The following is a 27,375-nucleotide window of genomic DNA, read 5'->3' as shown; positions in this document are numbered from 1 at the left end:
CTCAATTGTTTCAGACTTTCTTTCAACTACAAAAGATTATTCGTCAGCATGACTTTCCTGTAGCCATATTACATATTCGAGCCCATTCAGGTCTCCCTGGCCCATTGTCTTTGGGAAATCAATTGGCTGACGAAAATACAAAGATTATAGCCTTAAGTTTATCTCAACCTCAGGATCTTGCTACACAATCACATAATTTACATCATCAATCTGCTGCTATGCTTCAAAAACAATTCTCTATTTCTAGAGAAACAGCCCGATACATTGTTAAGTCCTGCTCTAAATGTTTACCCCACCTTCCTGTTCCACAATTTGGAGTCAATCCTCGGGGTTTACTCCCTCATCATCTTTGGCAAATGGATGTTACTCATATTCCCTCTTTTGGTAAATTACAATTTGTTCATGTAACTGTTGATACTTACTCTAATTTTATATGTGCTACGCCTTTGGCTGGGGAAACTACTAAATATGTAATTACTCATTTATTTCATTGTTTTGCATCTATGGGAATTCCTAAAGCTTTAAAAACAGATAATGCTCCAGGATATACGAGTAAAGCTTTTGCCAATTTTTGTGCAACTTTCCATATTTCACATAAAACAGGCATTCCCTACAATCCTCAGGGTCAAGGTATTGTAGAACGTGCCAACCAACAATAAAAAATTACATTACAAAAAATAAAAAAGGGGGAATATGATAGATCTCCTCAGATTATGCTTAATCATGCTTTATTTATTTTAAATTTTTTAACTTTAGATGCATTTAGTCACACGCCTTATGAACGATTGTTTACAGGTCTTTCTGGAACCCCTCCTGAAAAAGCGCTTGTTAAATGGAAAGATCCCATGACTAACCTTTGGCATGGACCAGACCCTGTTTTAGTATGGGGCCGAGGCCATGTTTGTGTTTTCCCTAGGGAGGCAGACTCTCCGCGGTGGCTCCCGGAGCGCTTGGTTCGACATTATCATGCCGTCACCAATAAACACCCTGACTCGAAGAATGCGTGGCCTGAGGCTCTCGCAATCGACCACAGCACACCCCAACCGGTTCCCCCGGCGGACGAGAAGAATGCGGCGAGGAGTAGGAGACAACTTGTCAGGGAGGCGAGGGGAGATCGAAATCAAATTACTTGGTATCAATTGCAATGTTTAGTATTTCAAGCACGTAGGATTATGGAGGAGAGTGCTCATCCTCGCTCTCCTCTTACCTTTTTTTTAGCCATGATAGCTGTATTGGCAGCCCCACCTATAGAGGCTAAATCTTATTGGGCTTATGTACCCGATCCTCCTTTATTACAACCTGTTACATGGTCTGAAGCTGACCCTCCAATTTTCTATAATGATTCTACTTTTGGAAGAGTGCTAGGAAATTTGCCTATTACTAATACTTCTGTTAATTACTCTAATTGGTTTAATACTCCCCCTGTTTGTTTAAGTCCTATGAGTACCAATTCGGGTTGTGTTAAGGCTGTTGCTTTAGAACATGCTATTTCTTACGAAACCACTGTAAATTCTCAATTTTTTACTCATTTACGTAAAAATTATAAAGCTGTGGGATCTAATATTTGTCTTCCTTGCAAACAGACTGTTTCTAGACGAGAAGATTTATCCACCTTTGTATTTTGGTATAAGGATAACGTTCCCATTCACATGAATGCTAGAGTAACTAAGCTTGCTTCTAATACTTCGTTGGATCATTCTCTATGCATATATCGCTTGAGGATTGAAGATACTGGACATTATTTGTGTATTGAAACTACCATAGGTAATCAAGGGACGTTATTAGCTGGACATCAAATTACGGTCGTAAAGCCTGTCACAGGACTACACTTTCCTGCTTTGATGGCTTCTGAATTCCCGCAGTCTGAGTTTCCTGTTTGTAACGATACGTGGACCACAGCCTCTGTCTGGTGGACTTTAGATTATGATAATGGCACCATACTAGCTTCTTCGGTCCCCGTTAATAATAACAGCCTCGTTTTTTACAAGCAATGGGAATTCTGGAAACTTGCCTTATCCTCTTCTTATAGACCGGTGATTACTTGCGTCGCTCCTCCTTATGCTTTATTGATCGGAGATTTAATTGTAGAAAACACTATGAATCCTATAGGTTATAATATTACTTGTGTTAATTGTATCTTTAGTAGTTGTGTTTTGCCCGTTAAAGGATCTGCATCTGTTATGATTGTGAAGCAACCTTCTTATATAATGTTACCTGTTAATTTGTCTGAACCATGGTATCATAACACTGGCACGCAAGCCTGGCTGGAATTGACTGAAGCATTAAAACGACCAAAGAGATTTATAGGTGTTCTAATATGTGCAATCCTAGCCTTAGCAGCTTTAACTGCTACTGCGGCCACTGCTGGGATTGCTCTTTCACAAACTATTCACCAGGCTCATTATGTTAATCAGTTATCTAAAAATACTAGTGTAGCATTAGCCCTACAAAGTCATATTGATACCCAACTAAAAACGGAAGTAGATGAATTAAAAAATGTTCTAATAGGAATAGGGGATCAAGTTATGGCTTTAAAATTAAAAATGCGTTTGATTTGTCATGCCAAATATACCTGGATTTGTGTAACTCAGCATTTATATAATGATTCACAATGGGATTGGGAAAAAGTAAAAATGCATATATTAAGTGTATGGACTGATGGACACATTAGCCTTGATATTCAAAAGTTAAATGCCGAAATACAAGCTATTCAAGAGGCCCACCTGGACGAAGATGGACCCCAGAATTTGATTCAAGGATTATTAGATCAGCTACAAGGGCTAAACCCGATACAATGGATTCATGGAGGGCTCTCAGGCCTGATATCAATTGGTGTACTACTTTTATTGGTGATCGGTTTATTACCTTGTGTTGTTAGATTTGTAATGGGGCGCTTCGCTGTCTTGCGTCAGGATGTTCATGGCTTAAAGCTACATTATCAAGCTTTAAAAAATAATAAAAAAGGGGGAAATGTGGTGGCCCCCAAGCTGTAAGCTTATTCAGCTTTCTGCTTTCCGGAGAACTGCTTGTCTCTCTCTTGGTATGCACTCCTGACGCTGCGGTATTGAGCGTAAAAAAGGAAAATGCCTTGCGGCCAGTTTCGCTCCAGGTGCCTGCTCTGCATCTAAGAGCCCCTGGTTGTTCCCCAGAAGAAGGACGTGCTGCCCTGAGGGGGAAGTCTGTATCTCCAAAGAATGGCCCATAAGGCATGCTGACGCATAGATAGTGGCGCATAGATAGTGGCGCATAGATAGTGGTGCATAGATAGTGGTGCATAGATAGTGGCGCATAGATAGTGGCGACAGAATTATGCGGAAATACAAGGTTTACTGATGTATTGTCTGATATTCGTTCCGTACTAAACCTATATATACATTCATGCTCTTTGAATAAACTTGCCTTGCAACCATCAGTTGTCTTGGCCCTTCTGACCCCATACTGGTGCTTTTCAGTTCCTTACCCCTCACCGCCAGGAACTTCTAGCTTTCTGCAGCCGGTCTGCGGCAGCTTCCCAGAACGCAGGGCAGCTGGGGGCAGGCTGCCGGGGGACGGGCACGGCGGGCACTTACTTGGCGTAGGCCTTCTCCAGCAGCGCGCTCCAGAACTCGCTGCCCTCTGCCGAGTGCACGAAGAGCAGCTCCCCGTCCTTGGTGGGCAGCCTGTCGTCCACCACCACCTCCACCCACTCGCCGTACTGCCAGAACTGCGGGACGAGGAGGTGGTGGCAGCGTGCGGGTCGCGAGCCTCAGCCACGGCTGCCTCCTCCCTGCCCGGCCCCTCGGCGCCGCTTCCCCAAGCCCGTCGCATCCCGCAGGAGACGCTCCCTCTGGTCCTCCTCCTGCAGGTACAGCCTCGCCGAGAAGCGAGCGCAGAGGCATCTGCCCTTCCCTCCCAGGCCACACCTGCCCCTCCGGCACTCTGCCCTGTGCCTTATGCCTTTAAAAATACTATTTCTCCTTTACCGGCATAAAAGGAGGACAGTGAGCAGTGCCTTCACATCAGACCCCAAATAATCAACTTTCTTAACAAAATGTGGGAATTACTTCCTGAGTACCCTGCCCTACCGCCCTCCTCCCCATCGCTGCCCTTACAGGGTCCCAGGGCGGCGACCGGCCAGGCAGCTTCCTGCTGTCTCTCAGTGTCCTTCGTAGAAGAGTACTGTGCCTGGCCCCCAGCACCTGCTCCTAGCCCTCAGGACCCGTTCAGGAGAAGCTCAAGCCAACCCTTAAGTTACCTGGAAGTGGAAGATCCCCGCGTAGTTCTCCTGGAAGCTCTGGTCCAAGGGGACGACTCGAGCCAGGATTTCTTCATTCAAGGTGAGGGAGGCAATGGCTGCCAGCAGCCAGCAGTCACCTGTGAACACGGTGTAAGGAGCTCTCACCAGAGAGGTCGCAGTGCCGGGAGGACGTTAAACCTCTTGTTCCCACCTCCGGCACTTGAGGCCTAAGGCGAGCCCGGCACAGGTGTTCCCCCCGGTCCTCACATGAGGGGTATGGAGGAGGGCTGGGGGGACGCGTTGAGGGAATGCTGAGGGAGAAATGTTTTCGCTGTGATAGTTGAGATGGGAGAATTCATTCCCTGAAGGACCCAGAACCCTGTGATGGCTGGACTGTGTCCTCACAGCCGGCTCCGTGCCTGGTCCACCGAAGGTGCATGGCAGCGAGCCTGTGTGGAGTGAGGACTCCAATTCAGCAGCAGGGGCTTCTGACAACACAGGGCGTAAAGGTGGGCGAGTCTGAGGGAGAGGAAGAAGACACCGGCAGGCAGCCCCACGGACACAAATGCAAGAGCCCGAGTCTGAGAAGGCACCCTGGGCTATCTCCCTGAGGACGGGCGAGGAACATCTCTGGGCGGGTGTGTGGGTACCACACGTGGGAGTCAAGGATGGGGACAGTCAGATGGTCGGCTGTCTGGCAGTCTGGCTTCCCCTTAGCCTCGGTACCCTCTGTGACACGTGAGTAACTGGGAGGCGTGACGAGAGCATGTGTGTAAAGCACACACCCGTTTCAGGTGGTCAGAAGCAAGCTGGTAGCGGGGAGGGGTCATGTTTGCCACGAGATAAAAGGCCTGACTGATGGGGGCGTTCTGGGACGAGGATGAGGAAGTTTACTCCATTCTTAAGGAATGTGCACTTTCCTACAATTTCCCATGACAAGAATAGGAAATAGCCTCAGATGAGTTTGATTTCCGTGGCTGGGTTTATTTTTATTAATTGGCAGGTCTATTAAAAGTGTTACTGAAGGACTTCCCTGGTGGCGCAGTGGTTAAGAATCTGCCTGCCAATGCAGGGGACACGGGTTCGAGCCCCGGTCCGGGAAGATCCCACATGCCACGGAGCAACTAAGCCCGTGCGCCACAACTACTGAGCCTGTGCTCTAGAGCCCGTGAACCACAACTACTGAGCCTGTGTGCCACAACTACTGGAGCCCGTGCTCCGCAACAAGAGAAGGCACTGCAATGAGAAGCCCGTACACTGCAACGAAGAGTAGCCCCCGCTCGCCGCAACTAGAGAAAGCCTGTGCGCAGCAACGAAGACCCAATGCAGTCAAAAATAAATAAGTAAAAATAAATAAATAAAAGTTTTTTAAAATGTCAACTCTTTTTAAAAAATGTTACTGAAATTCACCGCAATCTTTGAATTCTGTGGACTAGCTGGTGTCCTGAGAGCTGCTGAACCGGCTGACCTGCTAACACTTAGCAATGACGGGGGAGCGGCTCCGAGGCCTCTAGGTGCTCACGCGGCCCTGTGGGAAGTGGAGGCACACCCCTCCCTAACCAGCCAGTCGGCAGCCAAAGGAAGTTAAATGCCTTTGCTCCTTAGGTTGGGCGGCCGCTGTGGGTTCACCGCAGTTTTCCACTCAGAGGCCATCTCTTCCCTCCTGGCGCCACCAGTGACCCTCTGGGAAGCAAGTCTCCTTGCCTCCTCCCTGCCTGAGAGGTTTGGGTAGCGCTGGCCCTGCCCCAAGTTCCAGAGGTGGATCTACAGCAAGCTAGGCTGCACATTCTCTGGCTTCAATGGTTCGCTTGGGGAAGGTTCTGTAACCCAGCCAAAGCCAGGGAGGTATGAGGAGACCACTCCTGGGGCTTCAGAGAGAGTGGACAGGTGCCCTCTTCTAGTGCATTGGCTCTACAATGAGGTACAGTCTACTGCTGAAGCCATCTTGCAGCCAACTCAGAGGAAGAGGGGCTGAGAGCTGGAGAGAGAGAAACCATGTCCTGGTGTCATCACTTGAGTCCCTGTATCAAGCTGTACCTGAAGCCACACCTGCCTTGGACTTCTCAGTTACAAGAACGGATCATGTCCCTATTTCCTGACCCATTAGCCAGGGCTACCAGTTCCTGCCTCTTGACTGCTAGGGGAGCTTGGGCAGTAGCCATTACTGATGAGGCCTTCCTACGTGCCAGCCACTGTTCTAGGAGCTGCAGGTTCATCATTTCATTTATTTCTCACAACAGCTCTATGAGGATGGTGCTATGACCATCTCCATGTTGAAGCTGAGGATGACAAGGCTTGGGAGGTTAAGTGCACTGCCAACAGTAAAACATGACAAGGAAGAGTTTAAAAGGAGTGGTGTTTGTCAGATCTCAGAGACAACCTTTTGGGTCAACTAGATCTTTATATAAACCAAACTAGAGACTCTTTGACACACTGAGAATAGGAGCTTGCAGAGAAACTTGGCAATGAGGGTTTTAAGCACTGGCCCTGGGGAAGGAGCCCCTGGTTGGTGAGGATGGAAATCTAGGTAGAAGAGCTTTTCCCGGCTTGATTCCATACGCCGCCTTGTAGGAACCAGACTGTCATTGAAACAGATAACATTCAGGCCTTTTCTGAGCACCCGCCCCTCTCTCACTTAGACCTTGTCATACTGTCTGTCCTGGAGGATGGCTACACCAAGTGACAGCCGCTCTTCGAGTCACGAGATCCTCCTTTTCAATCTATTCCCCTTCCTCCAACTTCAGATCTTCTCCTGACTTTAGTCCTTCTTTGAGAACCTGGAGATGCCTGTGATTCTTATTTTTCTTGAGGTTATTTGAGATTTTCTAGGTATCTTGGAAAATGACTTGGGTCTGTCAATACATGGAGGCAGACAGGCTTGTGGATAAAGTGGGCCCAAGTGTAGGAACTTCAGCGACATTTGTCCTGAAACCAGTTATTCCCATGGTTCCTGTAGCTCTTCTGTCAGATCCTCAGAAGAGCTGCCCAGTCTGTCTGACTCTGGGGGGGCCATCTTAACGCCCTCCTGGTTCTGTTTCCCTTGGTACCAAGAGTCGATGCCTTTCCCTTGTGCGTGTGTGTAGGCATCACACGAGTGTGTGTCTGCAAGACCTGTCGATTGTTTTTAGTGTTGGAGGTCACAGCTGACTGTGCTGCTATTCGTGGGACAGTGACTGAATTCATAGTGATGCCTTTTCCTTTTTTTTTTCTTTTTGTGGGTCATACATCTAGGTCAGTGCTGACTGTACATGTGTCTCAGATTACCGCTCACCACCAGACCTGGACATTCTTGCGACATCCCAGAAATCAGTGGCCACGTTTCATGGCTCCCTGTTTTTTTCCTTCATGTCCCAGAAGTATTTTTCCTGGTCACCCCGGGAGGAGCAAGGCCTCATCTCCCCCTGCCCTTCAGAGAGGATTGCTTTCTTCATCCCTTCCTATTCCAATCTAACATGTTTCCTCTGAAAGGATTCATAATCCTAGAATGTCTCCTAGATGACAAAACTGTACCTTTTAGAGTAAGTTACAAAAAAAAAGAGAATTCCCTGGTGGTCCAGTGGTTAGGACTCTGCGCTTTCACTGCTGGGGCCCAGGTTCAATCCCTGGTCAGAGAATTACGATCCCGCGAGCCTCACAGTGTGGCCAAAAAAAAAAAAGAGAGAGATTAAGTTTCTTGAGGTCACAGGTCCTGGAAAGGGCAGACAGGGACAGGAATCTAGACTCTTGACTTCTGGTCTGTGCTCCTTCCACCAGAAGGAATGAAAGAAATAACAAGTAGGGGCTTCCCTGGTGGCACAGTGGTTGAGAGTCTGCCTGCCAATGCAGGGGACACGGGTTCGAGCCCTGGTCTGGGAGGATCCCACATGCCGCGGAGCAACTGTGCCCGTGAGCCACAGCTACTGAGGCTGTGCGTCTGGAGCCTGTGCTCCGCAACAAGAGAGGCCACGACAGTGAGAGGCCCGCGCACCGTGATGAAGAGTGGCCCCCGCTTGCCGCAACTAGAGAAAGCCCTCGCACAGAAACGAAGACCCAACACAGCCAAAAAATAAATAAATAAATAAACAGAAATAACAAGTAGTTAACATTGTATATAATACTCTGCAATTTACAAAGAACATGGTCCACATTTTATTTGATACTTACAGAAATCTTATGAGATGATTATCCTAATTATTATCACCTTTTTTGGATGAAGCTCAGGAAATCTATGTTCTACACAGTTAGCAGGTCTTACATGTAAATCCTCTGAATCCAAATCCTGGGTTCTGTTTAAAAACCATACCTTGCTGAAGATTTCCTTTGGTTAAGAGTATCTGATTCTTCTAACTAGGGAAAGACCCCACTTCTAACTAGGAAAATCCAACTGCAATTCAAATTTAAAACTAAGGGGTAACAAGCTGGCAGCTTCCTGAAATCCTACATTGTATCTTAATACCCCAATATCCTTGGCTCAGAAATATTAAAACATATCACCCATTCACTGCAATGCAATTCCTTTCAGCAACAGGAGGATGGCCTGTCATTGCACAGCCAAGACCCTGGCACTAAGATCACAGCACAAGCAAGAAGCAACAAGAGTTAGATGCATTTTACAGTCAAAGGTTCAAAGTTTTTTTATCGGGTCTCCAAATTCTGGAGTTGAGGGAGACTTAGAGCCACTTAGAAGAACATCTTGATTTCTAATAAGGTGGAAGCATTTGAAATCCTATTTTATTATTCTGATTTCTTAACTTTCTCCCTCACCCCATGCAGCAAAATATTTTTAACTAAGTTGGGAAGCTCCCTTATGTAGAGCCCATTTTTAAAGTTTATTTAATATCTGTTCACATAAGCTTTCTCAGTAACAAGATCTGAAGACAACGGTTATCGTAGTTTACATTCACGGAGACTTACTGTGTGCCAGGCCCTGTGCTAAAATGCTTTACATGCATTGCAAACAACAACAACAAAATGTTGCCTGTCATTCCAGGAAACAACAATGTTGCTGCCATCAAGCCATCAGCCACGGTAGCCACCCAAACAGGGCACCCTGTGGGGATTCAGGATGGAGAAAAACTGGTCCTAGATAGTTAAGATGCATATCTAGGGAATAATTTCAATGAGCCCAGACTCTTGGATCTTCCCATACAGAGAAAAACACTAAAATCATTAACTTGAGATGTCTGTTTTTTTGTGATTAGCAGTGATCTTTTGATGTCCACTACATTATTTTTTTCAGTAAAAACTCCTACATATCCTGCTCCTCCCTTACCTCTTTGGAACAGTCCCTCAGAGCTACCTGAGAGGCTGTCTCCCAGGCTATAGTCCTCAGTTAGGTCCCCGAATAAAACATAACTCACGACTTTTAGGTTGTGCGTTTCAGTCGAAAGTATCATGACGTTATCTCATTTCCTCGCCACAAAACAATCTGGGGTAGGTGGGTACTATTACCACCCTCTGTGAGGAGACTGGGTGGCTCACCCCAAGGTCTCAGCTGATGAGTGGCTGTCAGATCTGTCTGAGCAAAGCACATGCTTTTAATGTATAATCTGAACAGTCTCCTTTACAAGTAGGTGTCAATTTCTCATTCACCCAGTTCACAAAACATGGTCTTGGGGGCTTCTGTCCTTGAGAGGTGACTCCATTATGTTTCAGTGTTTGGGCTGCACAGTGTTTTCTCTCTAGCTTCCTGCTCGCTCCGCCTGGATGGCCACGTCCGCCTGAGGGTTTTCTCCCCACGTGGAAACCTGTTCTGCACCCTCATTAGCTGTAGCCTCACACAGTGCCACTCCTTCGGGCTGAGGGTTCTCCCTACCAAGGTCACAATCTACTCTCCCTAAAATGATTTATGAAAACCCGTCTCCTCTGGGTAATCCCATGGTGATCTGCTTCTGTAGAGGTGACCTGGTTGGAGAAGTCACTGGAGTCTCCTCCTGGCACAGCCTGTCTGGGTCAGTCACATCCTGGTCTAGATAAAACCAGGCCAGGGACTTCCCTGGTGGCACAGTGGTTAAGAATCCACCTGCCAATGCAGGGGACATGGGTTCAAGCCCTGGTCCGGGAAGATCCCACATGCCGCGGAGCAACTAAGCCCGTGCGCCACAACTACTGAAGCCCGCGTGCCTAGAGCCTGTGCTCCGCATCAAGAGAAGCCACCACAATGAGAAGCCTGCGCACCACAATGAAGGGTAGCCCCTGCTCGCCGCAACTAGAGAAACCCTGCACGCAGCAACGAAGATCCAATGCAGCCAAAAATATATATAAATAAATAAATTTATTAAAACAACAACAACAACAACAAAACCAGGCCAGCTGGTACGGGCCAGGCAAGACAACCCGCTGACCTCTGGGGCTCCAGACCACTTGTGGTGCAAACTGGTGTGAGAGGGCGCCTGCCAGTGACCAAGGCCTCTCCTGGAATGCTGCCACGTGGATGGGGCTTGAAAAAGAAAGATCCGGTGTGCAGTTTTCTACGGGTGTTTAAATTATGTATCTATAAGGGACTCTGGACTTGAGCAAACATTTCTGCCTCGTGCTCATTTCTTTGTCTGTTTGGCTCTGCTCTCCAGTCACACAAGAAGATATTTTGGCAGAGGTGAGGGTGGCCGCCCAGACCGCTCAGGGGATGTGTCACTGAACAGTGCACCACGAAACTCCTGCCTTCCCTTCCTGGTGGGTTTTCCAGTTGTTACATGATTTTAGCCTTCCTGCCCAGGTACAAAGTCCTTTTAGAAGGGGCAGAAGGAGGTGATAACCTTCTGATCTTTATTTACTCCATTTATCTCAGAGCAGAAACAACTGTCTTGGGGGCCTGAGTGCTGGACTGTGTGAGCTGGAGGTGAGGATGGGTACCTTCTGGTTGCCTCCCCACATCCAGCCTACACCCTTTTCCATCCTGCCCTCTGCCCCAGAGCTGACCTCAGTGGATGAAACTGTGGGCTCCCGGGGCCTCTGGCTGCTGGGAGGGTTTGGCCAGTGGGGAGCCCTAAAGATCAGAGGGAGGGAGGAAAGTGAGATTAGTGTATTTCTTCCCTGGCTCCTTCTTTGTGAGCTTGGCTCGAGCTATGTCCCTTGGCTGCAGGCACTGTTCTTTTAAGGTGGCATCTGTACACGACCCGGTTCTAGAATCCTGACAACTGCCTCCAACTCACATCAGGGCTCTCTTCTGGGAGGGATGGTTATGCTTCCTCATTTGATTACAGAGGCTTCCAGCCACGCTGTTTATGCCCAACAGTGTTCAAGACTTCTTTGACTAGTGTGGTTCACCCTTATAGCTAACTCCAAGGACACCACCCTGCCTGGAGAGGCGTAGACAATCATTTACTCCGTTTAAAAGGTGGCCTGCATTCTTGGCTAAAACGATTCATCATCATAAAATTGGCACTTCCTCTTAAGTCAGTCTATAAATTTAATGCAATCCCAATAAAAATAGCAAGAGGATTTTTTAAAAATTGGAACTTAGCTGATCCTAAAATTTACAAGGAAAAAGTAAACATAAAGCCTAGCCAGAAAAAAATCTAAAGGGAGTGGAGTCTAGCTCTATTAGCTGTTAAAACACATATAGAGCTACAATATTTAAAATAGTACAGAACTTGTGCAAGAGTATACAGAGATTCATAAATGGCACAAAATAGAAAGTCCAGAAATAGTTCCAAACATAGGAATTTAGTAAAGATAAATTATTCACAACTGGAATTGGAACAACTGAGTAGCCATCTAGAAAAAAATCAAGTTATAGCTCATCTTGTCATGGGGATAAATTCTAAATGGAATAATATTTACATAAACATAACATTATATATCTTAACAACGTACTTTATATTATTTATATGTTATACATAAATATGATAAATCTAGCCATTTGTATTATTTACATATTTATTGTTTATGTATTTATATGATATATTTTAATATGTTTACATTATAAATATATTTATAAATCTATATATCCTAGAAGAGACAATGGGAGAATTCTATTATAATCTTAGAGTAGTGATAGGCTATCAAATTGTAACCTAGAAGCCATAAAAATTTTAAATGATAAACTTTACATTAAAGTAAAAAAAATTTGCATGGTAAAAAAAAAAATCACAATAAGCAAGGTCAAACTAAAAATTAATAGGGAAAAATATGTTATTCAGATCCCAGACCACAAGTGATATATAAATCTTCCTAGTATTTAAAAGGAAAAAAATGAAAGCTCAATAGAAAAATGGGCAAAGATATAAACAGTTAATGGAAAAAGGAAAAATTAATGTCTCTTACACATATTAAAAGGCATTTATCCTCACTCATCATAAAAGAAACATAAAGTAAAACTATACTAAGACACCATTTTTCACCTTTCGGATTGCAAAGGTCAAAGCATGATCATTTGGAGAGGCGTGGGGGAATGTACACGCTCAATCCCGACAAAGGCAATTTGAGGATATCGTCAGTATGCTCCAGCAATTCCACATGTAGTAATCTTCCTACAGACATACTCATGTGTGAAAATAATGTATGGGTAAGGTTATTTATTGCAGCATTGGTTGCAACAGAAAAGACTAAAGGTAAATGTTCATCCATAGAGAACAGGTGAAACAAACTATGTTCCCTCTACGACAATATTCTGTGCAGCCCTAAAAAAAAACGAAGATGCTTTCTGTTGATACGGAATAATCTCCAAGATGTGTTAAGTGAAACAAAGCAAGGTACAGAACAGCAACAACAAAAAGGGGGAAATAGAAAAAAAGAAAAAATGGGCGAACATAGTATTGGCTCCCCTTTTGTAATTCATATCTTCACAATCTGAAGTTATTTTTGGATGATTTATTATATAGAACATGTGCCTTCTATGTGCTTAAATTGTAGTTTTATTACCAGAAACTCTAGTTTATTGCCTTTATTGCCTAGTTTGTTATCTAACCAATAGATAATTGGTTATGTCAGTATTTGCAGTAAAAAAAAAAGTAGCTCCATATCAGGTCTTCTAAATGAAAATGATTATTTTTTGGTAAAGTCTTCCATAATAATTGGTCTCTAGTCAGTAAGAACAAACAACCAATCAAGTCACTTATTCCTGTGTCCCCTAAAGTGTGTTCTGTAGAAACTAGTTCCTTGGGGTTAACAGATGTTCCTTGAGAAATGGGTTCTGTGGTCAAGTAAGTTTGGGAAATGCAAAGCTAACCAGGTCAAGTGTGGAGACATCTCAGAGCCTTTCAATAATTACACACTGTGACCTTCCCAAGGGTAAGGGGAGTGGGGTATAATATGAATGTTACCCAAATTTATTTGACCCTGGAACCCTTCCTGTTGACATCTCACACAGGCAGGGACCATGGAGCTCACTGGAGATGCTGGCTTACCTCGTGAGGGCACAGGAGCCGCTGGCTCACCCTGCGAGGTTCTCCAGGAGCTGGGCTGCTCAGAACCAGATCTCCCCCGGGGGCCCAGTGAGCGGCTGTCAGGCATCAACACTAGCTGCAGGGCCCACCTCTAGTGGCTGAGGTCCTTCTGACAGCACCCATGTTCTTTTTCCTCTCTCCAGGTTTTGACATCCTCTTCTTTCTGGATTGTCTATACTTTATTTATTAATTTAATTTAATTTAATTTATTTTTGGCTGCTTTGGGTTTTCGTTGCTGCGCGCGGGCTTTCTCTAGTTGTGGCGAGCCCCCGCTCGCGGGCTTCTCATTGCGGTGGCTTCTCTTGTTGCGGAGCGCAGGCTCTAGGCGCGCTGGCTTCAGTAGTTGTGGCACGCGGGCTCAGTAGTTGCGGCTCGCGGGCTCTAGAGCGCAGGCTCAGCAGTTGTGGCGCAGGGGCTTAGTTGCTCTGCGGCATGTGGGATCTTCCCGGACCAGGGCTCGAACCCGTGTCCCCTGCATTGGCAGGCGGATTCTTAACCACTGCGCCACCAGGGAAGTCCTGTCTATAGAATTGATTATTTTTCTTTATAATATATGGTTTCATTGTATGCCTTTTTTTGGGGGGGTTTAGGCCAAAAAAATTTCTGAGGAATGAGGCAAGGCGTATCTAAACACTTAACACCTTCTGACTCACCACCTCTCATCTGCCTTTCTCATTCTGGGAGCCTGATACCTGCCTCGGTCTGTCCAGAGCCCTGCACACAAGCAGGGACAAGTATCAGAGCTGGGTCACTAGCGGTCCTTGACCACCCTGGCTCCCTGCTACATTTCCTTTCAGCAGGTGGCTGCTGGCCCCGTCCATCACTGAGGCAGCAGACAGGGCCCTGCCCAGAGGTTCCTGAACCACCCCGAAGGCCTGCCCGCAGGCTCGACAGGCTGACCGCTCCCACATCCGGGCTCCCCTGACACCCAGCTAAGCTTCTGCCCCTCCTTTCTGTCCTGGGAGACACTCAGCCAGTACAGGCCTGTGAGGCTGGGGAGGGAGGCTGGGGGATCTTCTGCCCTGCTGCCTATCCTAGAAGCCCACCTGGGTGCCCCTCCCTACAGGAGCCCACTGCCCACTTCCTCTGCACATCTGCACCACGTGCAGACGAAACTCCCGGGACAGAACAGTCCTCACCCTGCACTGAGGTGGGACCTCGAACGCCAAGTACCGAGGGAAAGGGACCTGTGCATTTACATGCCCTAACGTGAAAATGACTGAAAGCAGGTTAGTGGGGAAAAGGGAGAGGTAGGCTTCTGGGAGTCTGGAGCGGGGCTAGGGGTGGAGCAAATAAAAAGCACGAGAGAAAGGAAACCAGCCGAGGCCGGGGCCGGGGCGGTCCAGGACCTCACGCCAGACCTGCCCCTAGAACTTGGACTTAGGTGGGTGCAGAGTTTCCCTGCCCTCCCCAGTGGAGACCTCTGGATCCCTATAAAAGGCGTGTCTCGCTGGAGGCTGTGTTCCCGCCCGTTCCCTTAAAGAACTGCCCTCACTGGTTCCTCATCTTGCTTCACACCGCGTTCTCTCACCTTCCCGTGCACCTTTCTGCCTCCTGGCACCAGGAGGCCCCTGCACCAACTCCACCCTCTCGGGGTTCCTCAGATGCTGGCTCTCGGCTGCCCTGTCAGTCCCCTTTGGCCGGGTTCGTTCCTCCAGCCCAGGCCCTAGGGATCACCCTTCCTGCACAACCCCCTCTACAAGTCCACTCCACGTTGTCCTGGGGCTCTCTCTGCCAGCACTGAGCTAGGAGGAGGTGCACAAGCCCGCTGCAGGGTGCCTGCCCACCGGGAACACTGGCCCGCTGGGTGAGAACTGGGTGCTGTCAGCCTGGGTGCTGACGGGTCCCAAGTAAGGCTGCGGCTGGGCTGATGTGCTGACCCACCACGGAGGTTAGAGGGGGAGGAGCACCTTGGCTGGCCTTCCCAGATCCCAGGCACAGGGCAGGGGCTCCACAGGCACCCATAGCCCCGCGGGGCCTCCAGGTGATCCCCGAACCAGAAGGGAAAGACCCCCTGGATAGAGCTAGGAGGACTGACCTGGATTTGAATCCTGATCCCGCCACTTAAGATTGTGTGATCTTGGACACATTTCTTAACTTCTCTGAGACCATGTTTTCTCAGCTGTGGAAGGGGGATAATATACACATATCCTCAAAGGGTTGTTAGGATCAGATGAAAAAGGGAAACTGGGGGTCCTGGATGGGCTTCAGAGATCTGGAACCCGAAAACACTGTGTGCACATTTTGCATGTCTGCAAATGTATGCATTTTCTAGGGAGGAGTAAGGTTTCCCTCCCACTCACACCCCCAAAATTAACAAACAACAGAGCCAGAACATGGAGTTCAAATTCCGGCTCTGACTCAGGGCAAACTACTTTGTGCTCATTTCCTCATAGGTACAATGGGTTTCATGATAGGAAATGGCCTCACAGAGTTGAGAATTAAATGGGAGAAAAAAAGTCAAGTATTTAGAACACTGTCTCTGAGGGTTTGCTCTTTTTATCTTCTAAGTTTATAAGGGAGAAAACTGAGGCCCAGAAGAGGTGAAGTCTCGACTGAGGATGAGTTACTCCCTGTTTCGGAAAGGGTGACAGCTCAGGATGTGGGGGCGGGTAGGTGGCAAGGAGGAGGGGGTGAGATGGGGGAGGAATGTGACCTGCTGAGTGCATTTGGGGCCTGTCTCACCATCTTGAGCCCCTGCCAACTCTTCAGAAGCAAGCAGGGGGAAGGGGGGACGGTAAATAAAGGTAAAGGATGCACACTGACGAGGATGTAGACACGAACGCATTTACTCAAAACCCAAGAATGGCCCCTGCAGTGATGGAGCCCCTCACCTTCACCCCTGCCCGTGCCTCACCTGGGACTGTGGCCATTGCCCCCTACGCCCAGCCCCACCCCAGCGCAGGACCAGGGGCCCGATACCCGCCCCCTGGGCTGAGGATGGCTTCGCGGACTCTTCTCTGCTCTGTCCCCTCACAGAAGACAAGGCAAGAGGTTCCTTTAACAACCAAACTGCCTCCCCCGTGTCTGCAGTTTGCTACTCACTTTCTCTCCCTGCATGCCTTTCCTGTGGGTTTTCGCACAAAATTTTACTGTTTTTGTGCCTACGGCAGAAGAGTATTCATGCATTAATTTTGAATTTATTCACTTGTTCAATGACTATTTAGTGTGGTTCTCTCTGGCCCACCCTTGGGCACCTGCTGAGATCACTTAAGCCACTTTTCTCAAGGGACCTCAGGAATCCCCTCCTAGTTCAGACCTCCCGCTCCCCTTCTAATTTGCTTGGGAAAAGGAGGCTTGAGTAGGATCTTGGCTCGTTCGTTAAGCACAGCTGCCTCACCCTCCTGGACTCGGGCACCCAGGCTATCTGGATAAAGGTTCAACTGTCCCCAGCTGGGCTGCCCTTGTCCGGCTCCTCTGCGGCCTCGCTGTGACCGTGACCATGTACACACAGGCTTCCCTCCACTGCACACACTCGGCAAGCCCAGATCCCCACCCTCTGAGCACACAGCACCCATGGGCGGACCTCATGAATAGCTCCTTTAAGCTCCAGAGCCCTCTTCGAAAAAGATAAATTCATGCCGAGCCACGTCGGTAAATTTCCAGAGCTGTGCTCCGCGGGCCTCTGTGTCCAGTCCTGAGGGTCAGCGCTGAGCGCAGGCCGAGGACGCCTGGGGCCCGCTGTAGTGGGGGGTGGGGGGTGGAATGGGGCCGGCATGGTGACGCGGATTACATCTGTGGCTGCTGGAAGTTCTCCCAAGAGGGGAGCGTGATGTTTGTTGTGTGCGTTCTCCTCCTTTCCCTCCCACCATCACTGTCTTTCCTCCACCCACAGGGAGTGCAACAGAGAACCCAGGAGGTGCTGGCTCCCGGCCCACCTTCCCGCTGCAGCTCCGTCACTCAGGGCGCGGTGCCTGCTGACAGTCCCAGGAGGACGGAAGCTCTGTGAGGGCAGGGACCCTGTCACCGTGGAGCACGTGCTCCGGGAAGCAACACAGGCTGAGGAAGCTCTTCATCTCGGAGGAGAAAGAGCGCACAGGACATGAAGCCCAGGGCCAGCCTCGCAGAGCGCTACACCCCCAGCCCGGCCTCAGCACCCCTCGCTGCTGCTTCCCGTGGCTCCTCGGGCACACCAGCCGCCCCGAGAGCCTCTGAGCACCGACCCTGGCGCACGCGCCTCTTCTGCCTCCCGTCTGGTCTCAGACGTCCCTCCTGAGCCAGGTCTAGAGAAGGGTGCTTCTCACTCTCAGGGGCTCACCAGCCGGCGCGGGGAACAACGTGGAAACACCATCAGAGAGGACGGGGGAGAGCGCCAGGACTCAAGTCCAAACAGGGCACACGGGCTGCAGGGGCATGGGGTTCGCTGAGGGGAGCTCGGACTGGTCCCAAGAGCGAGGTGGAGGTGGGGCGGGAAGCGCTTGCAGGGAGAGAGAAGGTCAAGTGCAGGCACCGGAAGGTATGGGGGTGGGCGTGGCACCGTCCAGGAGGGTGGGGGGCAGGGCAGAGGGGGCGCGAGGACGCCGGGGGTCTAGGGGGGACAGAGTCTGGAGATGGGTTACACTTCTGCAGAGTCTGAACTGACCCCGAGAGAATTTAAACGAAGGTTCCCTTTCACCCTTTCTTCTTCTGCACAGACCGTCCAGGCACAAGAAAATAGCACTTGCACTTTCCAGAATGGGCTCCTTCCTGCTGGGGAAGCACACACTTTGCTCTGCTTCCTCTGCCCCACACCTTCCCTCCACCTCCCTCCTTAGTCTTCCTTGGGGACTGTCCCATCCCTTGCCATCCCCTCCTGTGTCCTCACACTGCAACCCAGCTGACCCCTACTACAGCATGATCAGAACTTGTATTTAATGTGTCCATTTAACCGTTTCCCCCACTGGCCGTCACTTCCCTGACGACAGGGCCTCTGGCAGTAACGTCAGAATGGACCGGTGACAGGCAGGCACCCAGAGCAGGAATCCAGGTGAGAACTAAGGCCCACCGTGGAATAATGGGGGCTTGGTAGGTGGAGAGGCTTGGAGAGGCGTGAGGAGGGATTAAGGACCCAGAACAGAGAGGACCAGATGGATGTGCGAGGAGGAGCTGGAGACGAGAAGAGTCTGGTGCGGAGAAAGGACCGCGGGGCTTTTGGTTGTTGTTGTTTGTCTTCTTCTGCCTAAAGTCCCAGCCCACTGCTCTTCCGGTCACAGGCACCCAATAAAGCTGGCCGAATGGAAGCAGAAAGGGCCTCAGGGTCCGGCAGGGTGTCTCAGGAAAGCTCGGCAGGTGAAGGGAGTCCTGAAGCTGGCAGCACCAGCCCAGCCAGCTGAGTGCCCGTCCGCCCTGCATACTGGGAAGTCCCAGAGAACACACCTGCCCCAACCACGATGGGCTAGCATCCGAGCAGCCTTGGGTCACCAGCGGTGAAGGACAAGACCATTATTCAAAGGGGAGGAACCGTGGCAACTTCCCAAAATGGCAGCCACGATATTTCTGGTTTCACATGTTCTTCTAGAACCGTGCCCTTCCCCACCAGGGGGTGGCATCTGCACCCCTCCCCTTGAAGCTGGTGGGCCTCTGTCTGTCTCAGTGAACAGATACGGCAGAAGCGATGTTCTGTGACTTCTGAGGCGCTCTCTCTATAACTTCCGTGTAAGAAGTGGAGCTCCCTTAACGCCTCCATGGAAGAGACCACACAGGATGCAGGAAGACCCTGGAGACTCAGCTGACTAGCCTCCAGCCCAGGCACCAGACACATGGGTGGGGGGCCCTCGGGTGACCTGAGCCCATCCCCATCTGACTGCAACCCCACGAGGGACCCTGAGAGAGTCCCCCCGCTAAGCCCAGTTATCTATCCTTCAGGACCACAGGAGAGAACGAGAAAATGATTGCTGTTGCTTCAAGCCTTTGATGGTGGGGCAGATTGCTACACAGTAGATACAGGTGCAAGGAGACCGGGACCTTCCTGAAATCTGTGCCTGGCCAGGGGCAGTAAGAGGCACCTGCCAGCTGACAGAGTCTGCCCCTGGGGGCGGGGGGGACATGCCAGCAAGAGAGGAGTCAACACGGAGAGATGCCAGTGCCAGGACGCCGTGCCCAGACACCCAGTCACTCTGCGGTCCCCGGGGCACCCCAGGACCTGAGATGTACCACACATGCCTGCTCTGGGAAGCCGATGAGACAGACGGCCCGCCAAGGGGAGCGTCCAGAGACGTAGAGAGGGCCGATCTCCTCCTTTGCTGCAGCAGCTCCCCGGGGAGGTTGGAGCTCCTCTCCATGGGGTCAAACATCCCAGCAATGCCGCCCTGACCGCAGCTCGATGTTTCCTCCTTCCCCAGGACAACGCTTACTCCTAACTGTGGCTGGCTTAGGGGAGGTGATTCTGGATGTGTGTGGGATTGGTCTTCACCAGCTGCCAGCCCAGGCATCGCACCCTGGATGCCCAATGACTACCCTCCGCCTGCCCCGTGGTACTTACTGTGTCCATAGCCCCCTTCTCTCCCTGGATCTACCACTGGTTCCCCCCCAGGAACGTTTTTGCTCTCCTTACCCCCAAGGGATTTTTGGCTCTGTGTGGAGACATCTTTGGTTGTCATGCTTGGGGAGGGCTGCCAGTGCACCTAATGGGCAGAGGCTGGGAATGCTGCCACGCATCCCGCAGCACTCAGGACACCCCCATGATGGAGAATGAGCCGGCCGCAACCACCAGCCGAGGTCGGGAAAGCCTGCTCCCTCTCAAGTCCTGCTTGTCCTGTGTTTCATCCCTGCAGGGCTCTGTGCCTTTGCTTTCCATGGTGACAGCTAGATAAATGATAAAGGGACCAAGATATTGAGGCTGCTTCTGGCTAAATTTGACCCTTCCCGAGACACTGGTATTTAACAGTCTCCAGCAGGCCTGAGACCCTGCGGACAGAATGACTCTCTCCTGGCCGAGGCAGCCTGGGGCGTCTCAGCTTCGGAAGGAAGTCCCTGGGAGCCAGTAGGCGCTCCCCCAACCCCGGGGCTGCTGGTGTTCCCCAGAGGAAGTGCACACCCTGCCAGTGCCCGGCCCCGCGCGATGGTGGCCGATGAGTCCCACGGGGCCATCCCTTCCGTGACTGCTTCATTGTCTGGAGCAGCCCAGAGAAGGGTACCCCCAAAGCGGAATGACCCCCCGCACACAGTCACGTCTCATTACATCGGCACTGTCGGGGGGAGGTGGAGGTGCTCCGTTCTGCTCACATCCCAACCCTGGTAAACACGGGGCTTCAGCCTCCTTCCGTGAGCTGCAAGCAGAACTGCAGCAAGAACAAATGATCCAAACCACATGTGTGCCCTCTCCCTGCCTTCCCCCTGCTGCTCCTGAGGAGGGGGGCCCTGAAAGGGAGAAGGAGGAGGGAGGATGGAGGGGGACGAGGATGCCGAGGCCTCAGGGTCACACTGTCGCACGCCGAACTTGCATGGACAAACCAGACTCTCGGAAGGGAGGCCCCGCCCCGTGCCGCCCTTGGCCGCCCTGGACCGGGAGGACGCGGCCTCCTGGTTGTAGGTGTCGACTCTGCTCCCCAGCTCCCTGCGGCCGTGGACGCTGTGGTCACTACCAGATAGCAGAGTTACCAGCCAGCTCTCCGTAGCCCTGTGTCTTCCTGCCATCCACATCCACGTCCTCGCCTTCCTCCCCAGCCCCTCCGTGGCCAGAGGCCCCAGCAGGCGAGGAGGTGGAGCCAACCCCATCTTAGATTCCTACCCCTCAGAATTCCTTCCTCACCTCCCGGAGGAACCAGAGGGTGAGGATCTACTTTCCTGGTTTCCTGAGGGCCTTCACAGTGTTGAACTAAAGGTAAAGTCTCACTGCAGCTGGGGTGGCAAAACACAGGGGAGAGATCACATCGGGGATTGCAATAAGAATGAACGTTAGAGGTTTTCTCACTCTGGTCCTGATCCCCAGAGAGAGAGAAACCATCAGTCATACAGCCTTAAGGTTCTCCGCCTCATGGGAAAAGGAAAGGACAGACATGTCACCTTGTTCCCATTTCACAGGTGGGTAAGTAGAGGCTTGAGACTGAAAATAGCAGGCGCGCTGCAGGCAAAGTGAGTGCTGGGAGAGGAGAGGGCCCAAGCGCGGTGGCAGTGAGGAGCCTCCTGGCCTTTTGGGAAACGTCAGGGAGCAACGGCCATTGCACGAGCCCTGAAAGTTGGAGCAGGAGACTTCACTGAGTTTCTTGAACTTTCCTCCAAATACCAGCTCCTTGGTCACCTCCTAATGCCAAATGCTAGAGACGGACCCCATTGGTTGTTCAAGACACAGCAGGGCATGCTCCACCTTCCCTCCCCAGCCTCATTTCCATACCCCCCTCAAGCCACACTCTCCCCAAAGGTAACTTGCAATTTGCAGTTATTAAACCCTTACTAAGTGTCAGCCTCTGGCACTCTGAGCTTTCCATGCATTATTTAATTTCATCCTCACAGCCCTCTGAGGTAGATACTATCATCCCCATTTTATGGATGAGGAAACTGAGGCTTAACAAGGACGGTGATTTACCCCATGTGATAGAGCCAGGAAGTGGCAGAACCAAGAGGCCAACCTCTAACTGATGGACACCCAAGTCCTCACTCTGGACCCTGCCATTTACAGATGTTTACTGATGTACGTGCCTTGCTTGGCTCTGTGTGGAGACCATCCCATCCCGGAAAGTCAAGGATGGGAGGCCGGATCCCAACGCTGCAGTGGCCATAACGCACATGTGGCTTTTCATGTTCAAACTGAAGAAAATTAAAAATTCAGTTCCTTGGCTGCATTAGTCACACTTCAAATGCTCCACTTGTGGCTTGCAGCTACCATATTGATAGTGTAGAACTTTCGCATCACTGCTAAACGTGCTGGTGGACAGTGCTGGTCTAGAGTCTGCCCCACTGCACACAGGCCACCCAACGTTGGCCCAGCCAGAGCAGACTACCCTCCTCCTGGGGCTTCCTTGCCCCACTGTTGCTGCCCAGGACCCCACTAGACCTCGCAGAACACGTTGCCCTTCATTTCTGAAATCCCCTGGATGGGGGCCTCTCTGTGGCTGATCCTGTGGGGGACGATCTGAGCAAGGGTCTCAGACCCTGGGGTGGAGACGTTATTGCTCAACAAACATGATCTGCAGCCGGCGGGGTGAGGTGGAGGGCGGGGACTGCCAGTGGGAGTCACAGAACGCCAGAAGTAGTGGGACCTTACGGAACTAGGATCCAATCCCCTCAACTCAGGAACAGACCAGAGTCCACACAGGGATGTGGCCTGGCCCCTGGCTCAGGGAGCACCCGAACAAGCGCAAAGTCACACTCTGATCCACAGGCCCACGGGGGGCAAAGGAACCGTGTAAACTCTTTGGAAGTTTCCTCTGGCTTCAGAGGAACGTGTACATGACAATGGGGTGGGGGGGGGATTCTTTGGGGAGGATTCCCACTGCCTCTCCTCCCTGGGGAGAGGAGGTCAGGGACAGCCAAGGAGAGATGTGCCCAAGTTTAGACCTCGGATGAGGCAGGAACCCCGCTGGGTGACTGCCAAGGCTGGGGCAGCCCGGGCAGGACGGGGCCTCCGCGAGATTCATCCCTGGCCCGTTTATGGGCCTGTCTCAGGTGCAGCAGGAAAGGAAGCTGGGAGCACAGGCTGCAGCCACAGGGGAGAAAAGCTGTGAAAAAGCATTTATAGGGCTTCCCTGGTGGCGCAGTGGTTGAGAATCTGCCTGCCAATGCAGGGGACACGGGTTCGAGCCCTGGTCTGGGAAGATCCCACATGCCGTGGAGCAACTGGGCCCGTGAGCCGCAATTACTGAGCCTGCCCGTCTGGAGCCTGTGCTCCACAAGAGAGGCCGCGATAGTGAGAGGCCCGTGCACCGTGATGAAGAGTGGCCCCCACTTGCCACAACTAGAGAAAGCCCTCGCACAGAAACGAAGACCCAACACAGCCATAAATAAATAAAATAAAAAAATAAAAAAAAAAAGGAATCATCTATTTAAAAAAAAAGAAAAAAAAGAAAAAGCATTTATAACCAGAAGAGCCGCCGGGGAGAGGACAGGAGGACTCATGGACCGCACACATCTGCCCCAGGAGCTGGGAGAAGCCAATGGGGTCGGGGGCAGTGAGGGCGGTGCTGGGGCTGGCGGTGAAGACATTGTTATAAGAAAGAGGAAACAATATATTTATTTTCCCCACCAAACCAGCTAACACCTATTTTCTAGTTCTTTTTTTTAACTACAAGCACTCTTTTTTAAAAAGGCACCTACAAATTCCAATAGAGGGGCATCCTACAAAATCCCGGACCAGTACTCCTGAAAAGTGACAAGGTCATCCAAAACAGGCTGAGAAACTGTCACAGCCAAGAAGAGCCTTAGGAGACATGGCAACTAAATATAATGTGTCCTGGATGGGATCCTGGGACAGAAAAAGGACCTTAAGTAAAAACTAAAGAAAGCTAAAGTATGGACTTTAGTTAATGATAATGTATCAATACTGGTTCATTAACTGTAGCAAATGTCCCACACTTAATAATGTAAGAAGTTACCAGTAGGGGGAACTGGGCTGGTGTGTATGGAATTCTCTGTACTATCATCTCAAATTTTCTGTAAACCTAAAACTGTGCTAACAAAGTCTATTAAAATGTTTAAAAGGCACCTATTAAAATGGCTTTTAAAAATTATAATTTAAGGGGGTTGGACCCAGGGCTGAGGCAGGCATCCCTCACCCCCGTCTCAGTGGGTCATGCCCAGGGCGGCAGGGTGACTGGGCAGTGCCCGCGCAGGAGACCATGCGGTTTCCAGTTACAACGCAGGGATCACAGCAAACACAGCCGCCACAGAAGCACTATGGCATTACCTCTCCCATCAGCTGAGCAGCCCCCAAGGAGACTGACTGCCTACGTACACAGAAACTAATTGAGACTCTGAAGCCCTTTGGCGTTTTTGAAGAGGAAGAGGAACTGCAGCGCAGGATTTTAATTTGGGGAAAATTAAATAACCTGGTAAAAGAGTGGATACGAGAAATCAGTGAAAGCGAGAATCTTCCACAATCTGTAATTGAAAATGGTGGTGGAAAAATTTTTACATTTGGATCTTAGAGATTAGGAGTACATACAAAAGGTGCCGATATTGATGCGTTGTGTGTTGCACATCAAGACATGTTGATCGAAGTGATTTTTTCACCTCATTCTATCGTAAGTTGAAATTACAGGAAGAAGTAAAAGATTTAAGAGCTGTTGAAGAAGCATTTGTACCAGTTATCAAACTGTGTTTTGATGGGATAGAGATTGATATTTTGTTTGCAGGATTAGCACTGCAGACTATTCCAGGAGACTTGGGCTTAAGAGATGACAGTCTGCTGAAAAATTTATATATAAGATGCGTAAGAAGTCTTAATGGTTGCAGGGTAACCGATGAAATTGTACATCTAGTACCAAACATTGACAACTTCTCAGGTTAACCCTGAGAGCTATCAAACTGTGGGCCAAACACCACAACACCTATTCCAATATATTAGGTTTCCTCGGTGGTGTTTCCTGGGCTATGCTAGTAGCAAGAACTTGCCAGCTTTATCCGAATGCAATAGCATCAACTCTTGTACATAAATTTTTCTTGGTATTTTCTAAAGGGTATGTGTTCAGATTATATTAAAATAAAATTGGTTGTAGACACTGAAAAAAAATTATAATTTAAGAATCATTTAAAAAGTTATTTACAGTATTTAAAAATGGGAAAATAGGGAGAGGTTGAATTTGTTCAGGATTCTACAATTTGCCAATGTGTTTGCCTATATTAATCGCATTTTTCATCACAGCCCTGGGGAAGGAGTATTATCATTATTCCCATTTTATAGAAGAGGAAACTGAGGCTCAGAGAGCTTGGGTAACCTGCCCAAAGTCACCCAGGCTAGTAAGCAGGGGAGGAAGCAGGAACTGGAAACCTCCTTCCTGCACGCTTTTCCCACTGGCCCTGCCCTTCCCCACTCTCTGCTGAGCAGGGCTGTGGGGAGGGGCACCCTGTAGCCAAACATCTCCCAGTGTTTGGGGGCCCACGTGACCTTTAGGGGTAGAGGCAGGGTGATCCACCTCTGAGAGGCCAGGTTACAAAGACACGGGGCTGTGCGGTTTCAACAGCTCTGACAGCGTTGGCAGCCTCGAGACTTCCCCCAGGAAGCCGAGGGCCTATGGGGGCACCTGGCCAGTGCAACTACCTTCCTCTGAGAGCTCTGAAGGCTGTGGGGCCCATAGGGGGCTATGAGGGGGCAGTGGTTAAAGCCCAGCAGTGGCCCAGTGAAAACCAAAGGTAGGAGGAGCTCAGCTCTGGGATCTCCTGGGCTCCTGGGGCCACTCCATGGCCATCACCTGTAAGAAGAGGCTGAGAGCAGCAACTCCAGAGCCATATTTAGCTGTAGGGCCAGGCTGGCCGAGGCTCAGCCTTGGTCTCCAGCCCTTCCTCCAGATGGGCAGATTTTTCTTCACTGACTCAATGCTGAGCACAACCAAGGTCTGCAAAGCAGATGGCTCACGTCAGAGCAGTTCTGCAAACATGGTTGGAATTACTTTGGTGAGGCTTCCAGCTGACCCTCTGGGAAAGTGGGTGGGAGCTGGTGGATTAACCATTGCTGGGCAGCCCTGTGAAGTGAGGCAGGAGGCTGAGAAATGTACAAGTCCCAGGATGGTTCCCGCCTAGGTTCATTGGTGAACTGAGTGAGTCTCAGGGTAGAAAGTACAGGGAGGAAAATAAATTTTGCTTTGAGAATTCTACCTCCATAATCCCTCAACATAGCCTCATGGCCACTTGTGATGGGAGTGAGAAGAGTGTGGAAAGCTTTAAAATCAGATCAGGGTTCTTTCCTTTGGCAATTTTTAGCTTTGTGGCCTTGCATGGGCTCCCCACCACCTGCCTCAGTTTTCTTATCTGCAGAGTGGGGCTGAAAATATTTACTTGGATGATTACATGAGACAATGCAATGAAAACGCTCCATGAGCTGCATACTGTTATACAGTGATAGGGGCTGTTATCATTCCTCCTCTGAGATAAGAGATCTGGCCGCAGTGCTTTGATTATCTAGCACAAGATTTACACTCAGTGTCAGGCATGAGGAACGACTCTAGAATAGCTGACTGCCCCATCGTAGGGGATCTCTGAGGTCACCCCGTTGACTCTCCCCCCACCACTCCCATTTTTAGGAGAGACTGAGTTTCCAAATGATGACGTGTCCACGGTCTGCCAACTAAGAGCTGAGCCTTGACTCGTATCTCTGTTCGTGTGGCCAGGTGTCACTGCCGCGGCCCCCTTGTTCCTGATGCTTCTGAACCTGCTGGGACCTGGCGACAGTCACCACCCCATGCCCACCCTGTGTCCGGATGCCAGAATCAGAGTGACAGTTTAGTCCACCACATTTCACAGATCGTAGTCAAACCCAGATCCTCCAAAATAAAAGGCCAAGAGAACAAAATGGCCAATGTGGTGTAAAAAAAACCTTAGAAATTGCAGACCTGATTACTGAGAAATGTTTTAAAGGACTTACACTTAATCTTGTTTCTATTTGATTTGGTGCATATCATGGGGATTTTTACCCCAGGAATGTAAGCTTTGCGGGTCTCCTCTCCAACTGGCCTGACAGTATTTAACCAGGACTTAAATCTTGCAATTTGGCCCTTAAGATGTCATTAAACTTTAAAGTAGATGTTTAGTCTAGATGTGGAACTTAGCCCAGGTATGACAGTTGTCATTTTTGTTTCCAGGTTTCCTAAAGCCCCCATGGTTGGTCAAAATCTCCATCAACTTCTAGCCCTGTTAACTTCCATTTTCTCTCACCAATGGATTTTC

At 49.8% G+C, this 27,375-nt stretch overlaps 1 protein-coding gene and 1 pseudogene across 1 annotated transcript in view; one reads left to right on the top strand and one right to left on the bottom strand.

Moving 5' to 3' along the window:
- LOC130704846 (calpain-2 catalytic subunit-like) overlaps positions 1 to 27,375 on the bottom strand; it is a 63,575-nt gene that overhangs the window by 27,086 nt on the left and 9,114 nt on the right. The window contains exons 4-5 of the mRNA XM_057528808.1: positions 4,235 to 4,353; positions 3,570 to 3,703 (exon numbers count right to left, since the gene is read on the bottom strand). Of these exons, the coding sequence (XP_057384791.1) occupies positions 3,570 to 3,703; positions 4,235 to 4,353 (253 nt within the window). The remainder of the gene's footprint in view (positions 1 to 3,569; positions 3,704 to 4,234; positions 4,354 to 27,375) is intronic.
- Positions 24,310 to 25,194, top strand: LOC103001988 (poly(A) polymerase alpha-like; annotated as a pseudogene).

This window comes from Balaenoptera acutorostrata, chromosome 1, assembly GCF_949987535.1.
Source record: "Balaenoptera acutorostrata chromosome 1, mBalAcu1.1, whole genome shotgun sequence".
Lineage (NCBI taxonomy): Eukaryota > Metazoa > Chordata > Mammalia > Artiodactyla > Balaenopteridae > Balaenoptera > Balaenoptera acutorostrata.
This window is presented reverse-complemented; position numbering and strand designations above follow the sequence as displayed.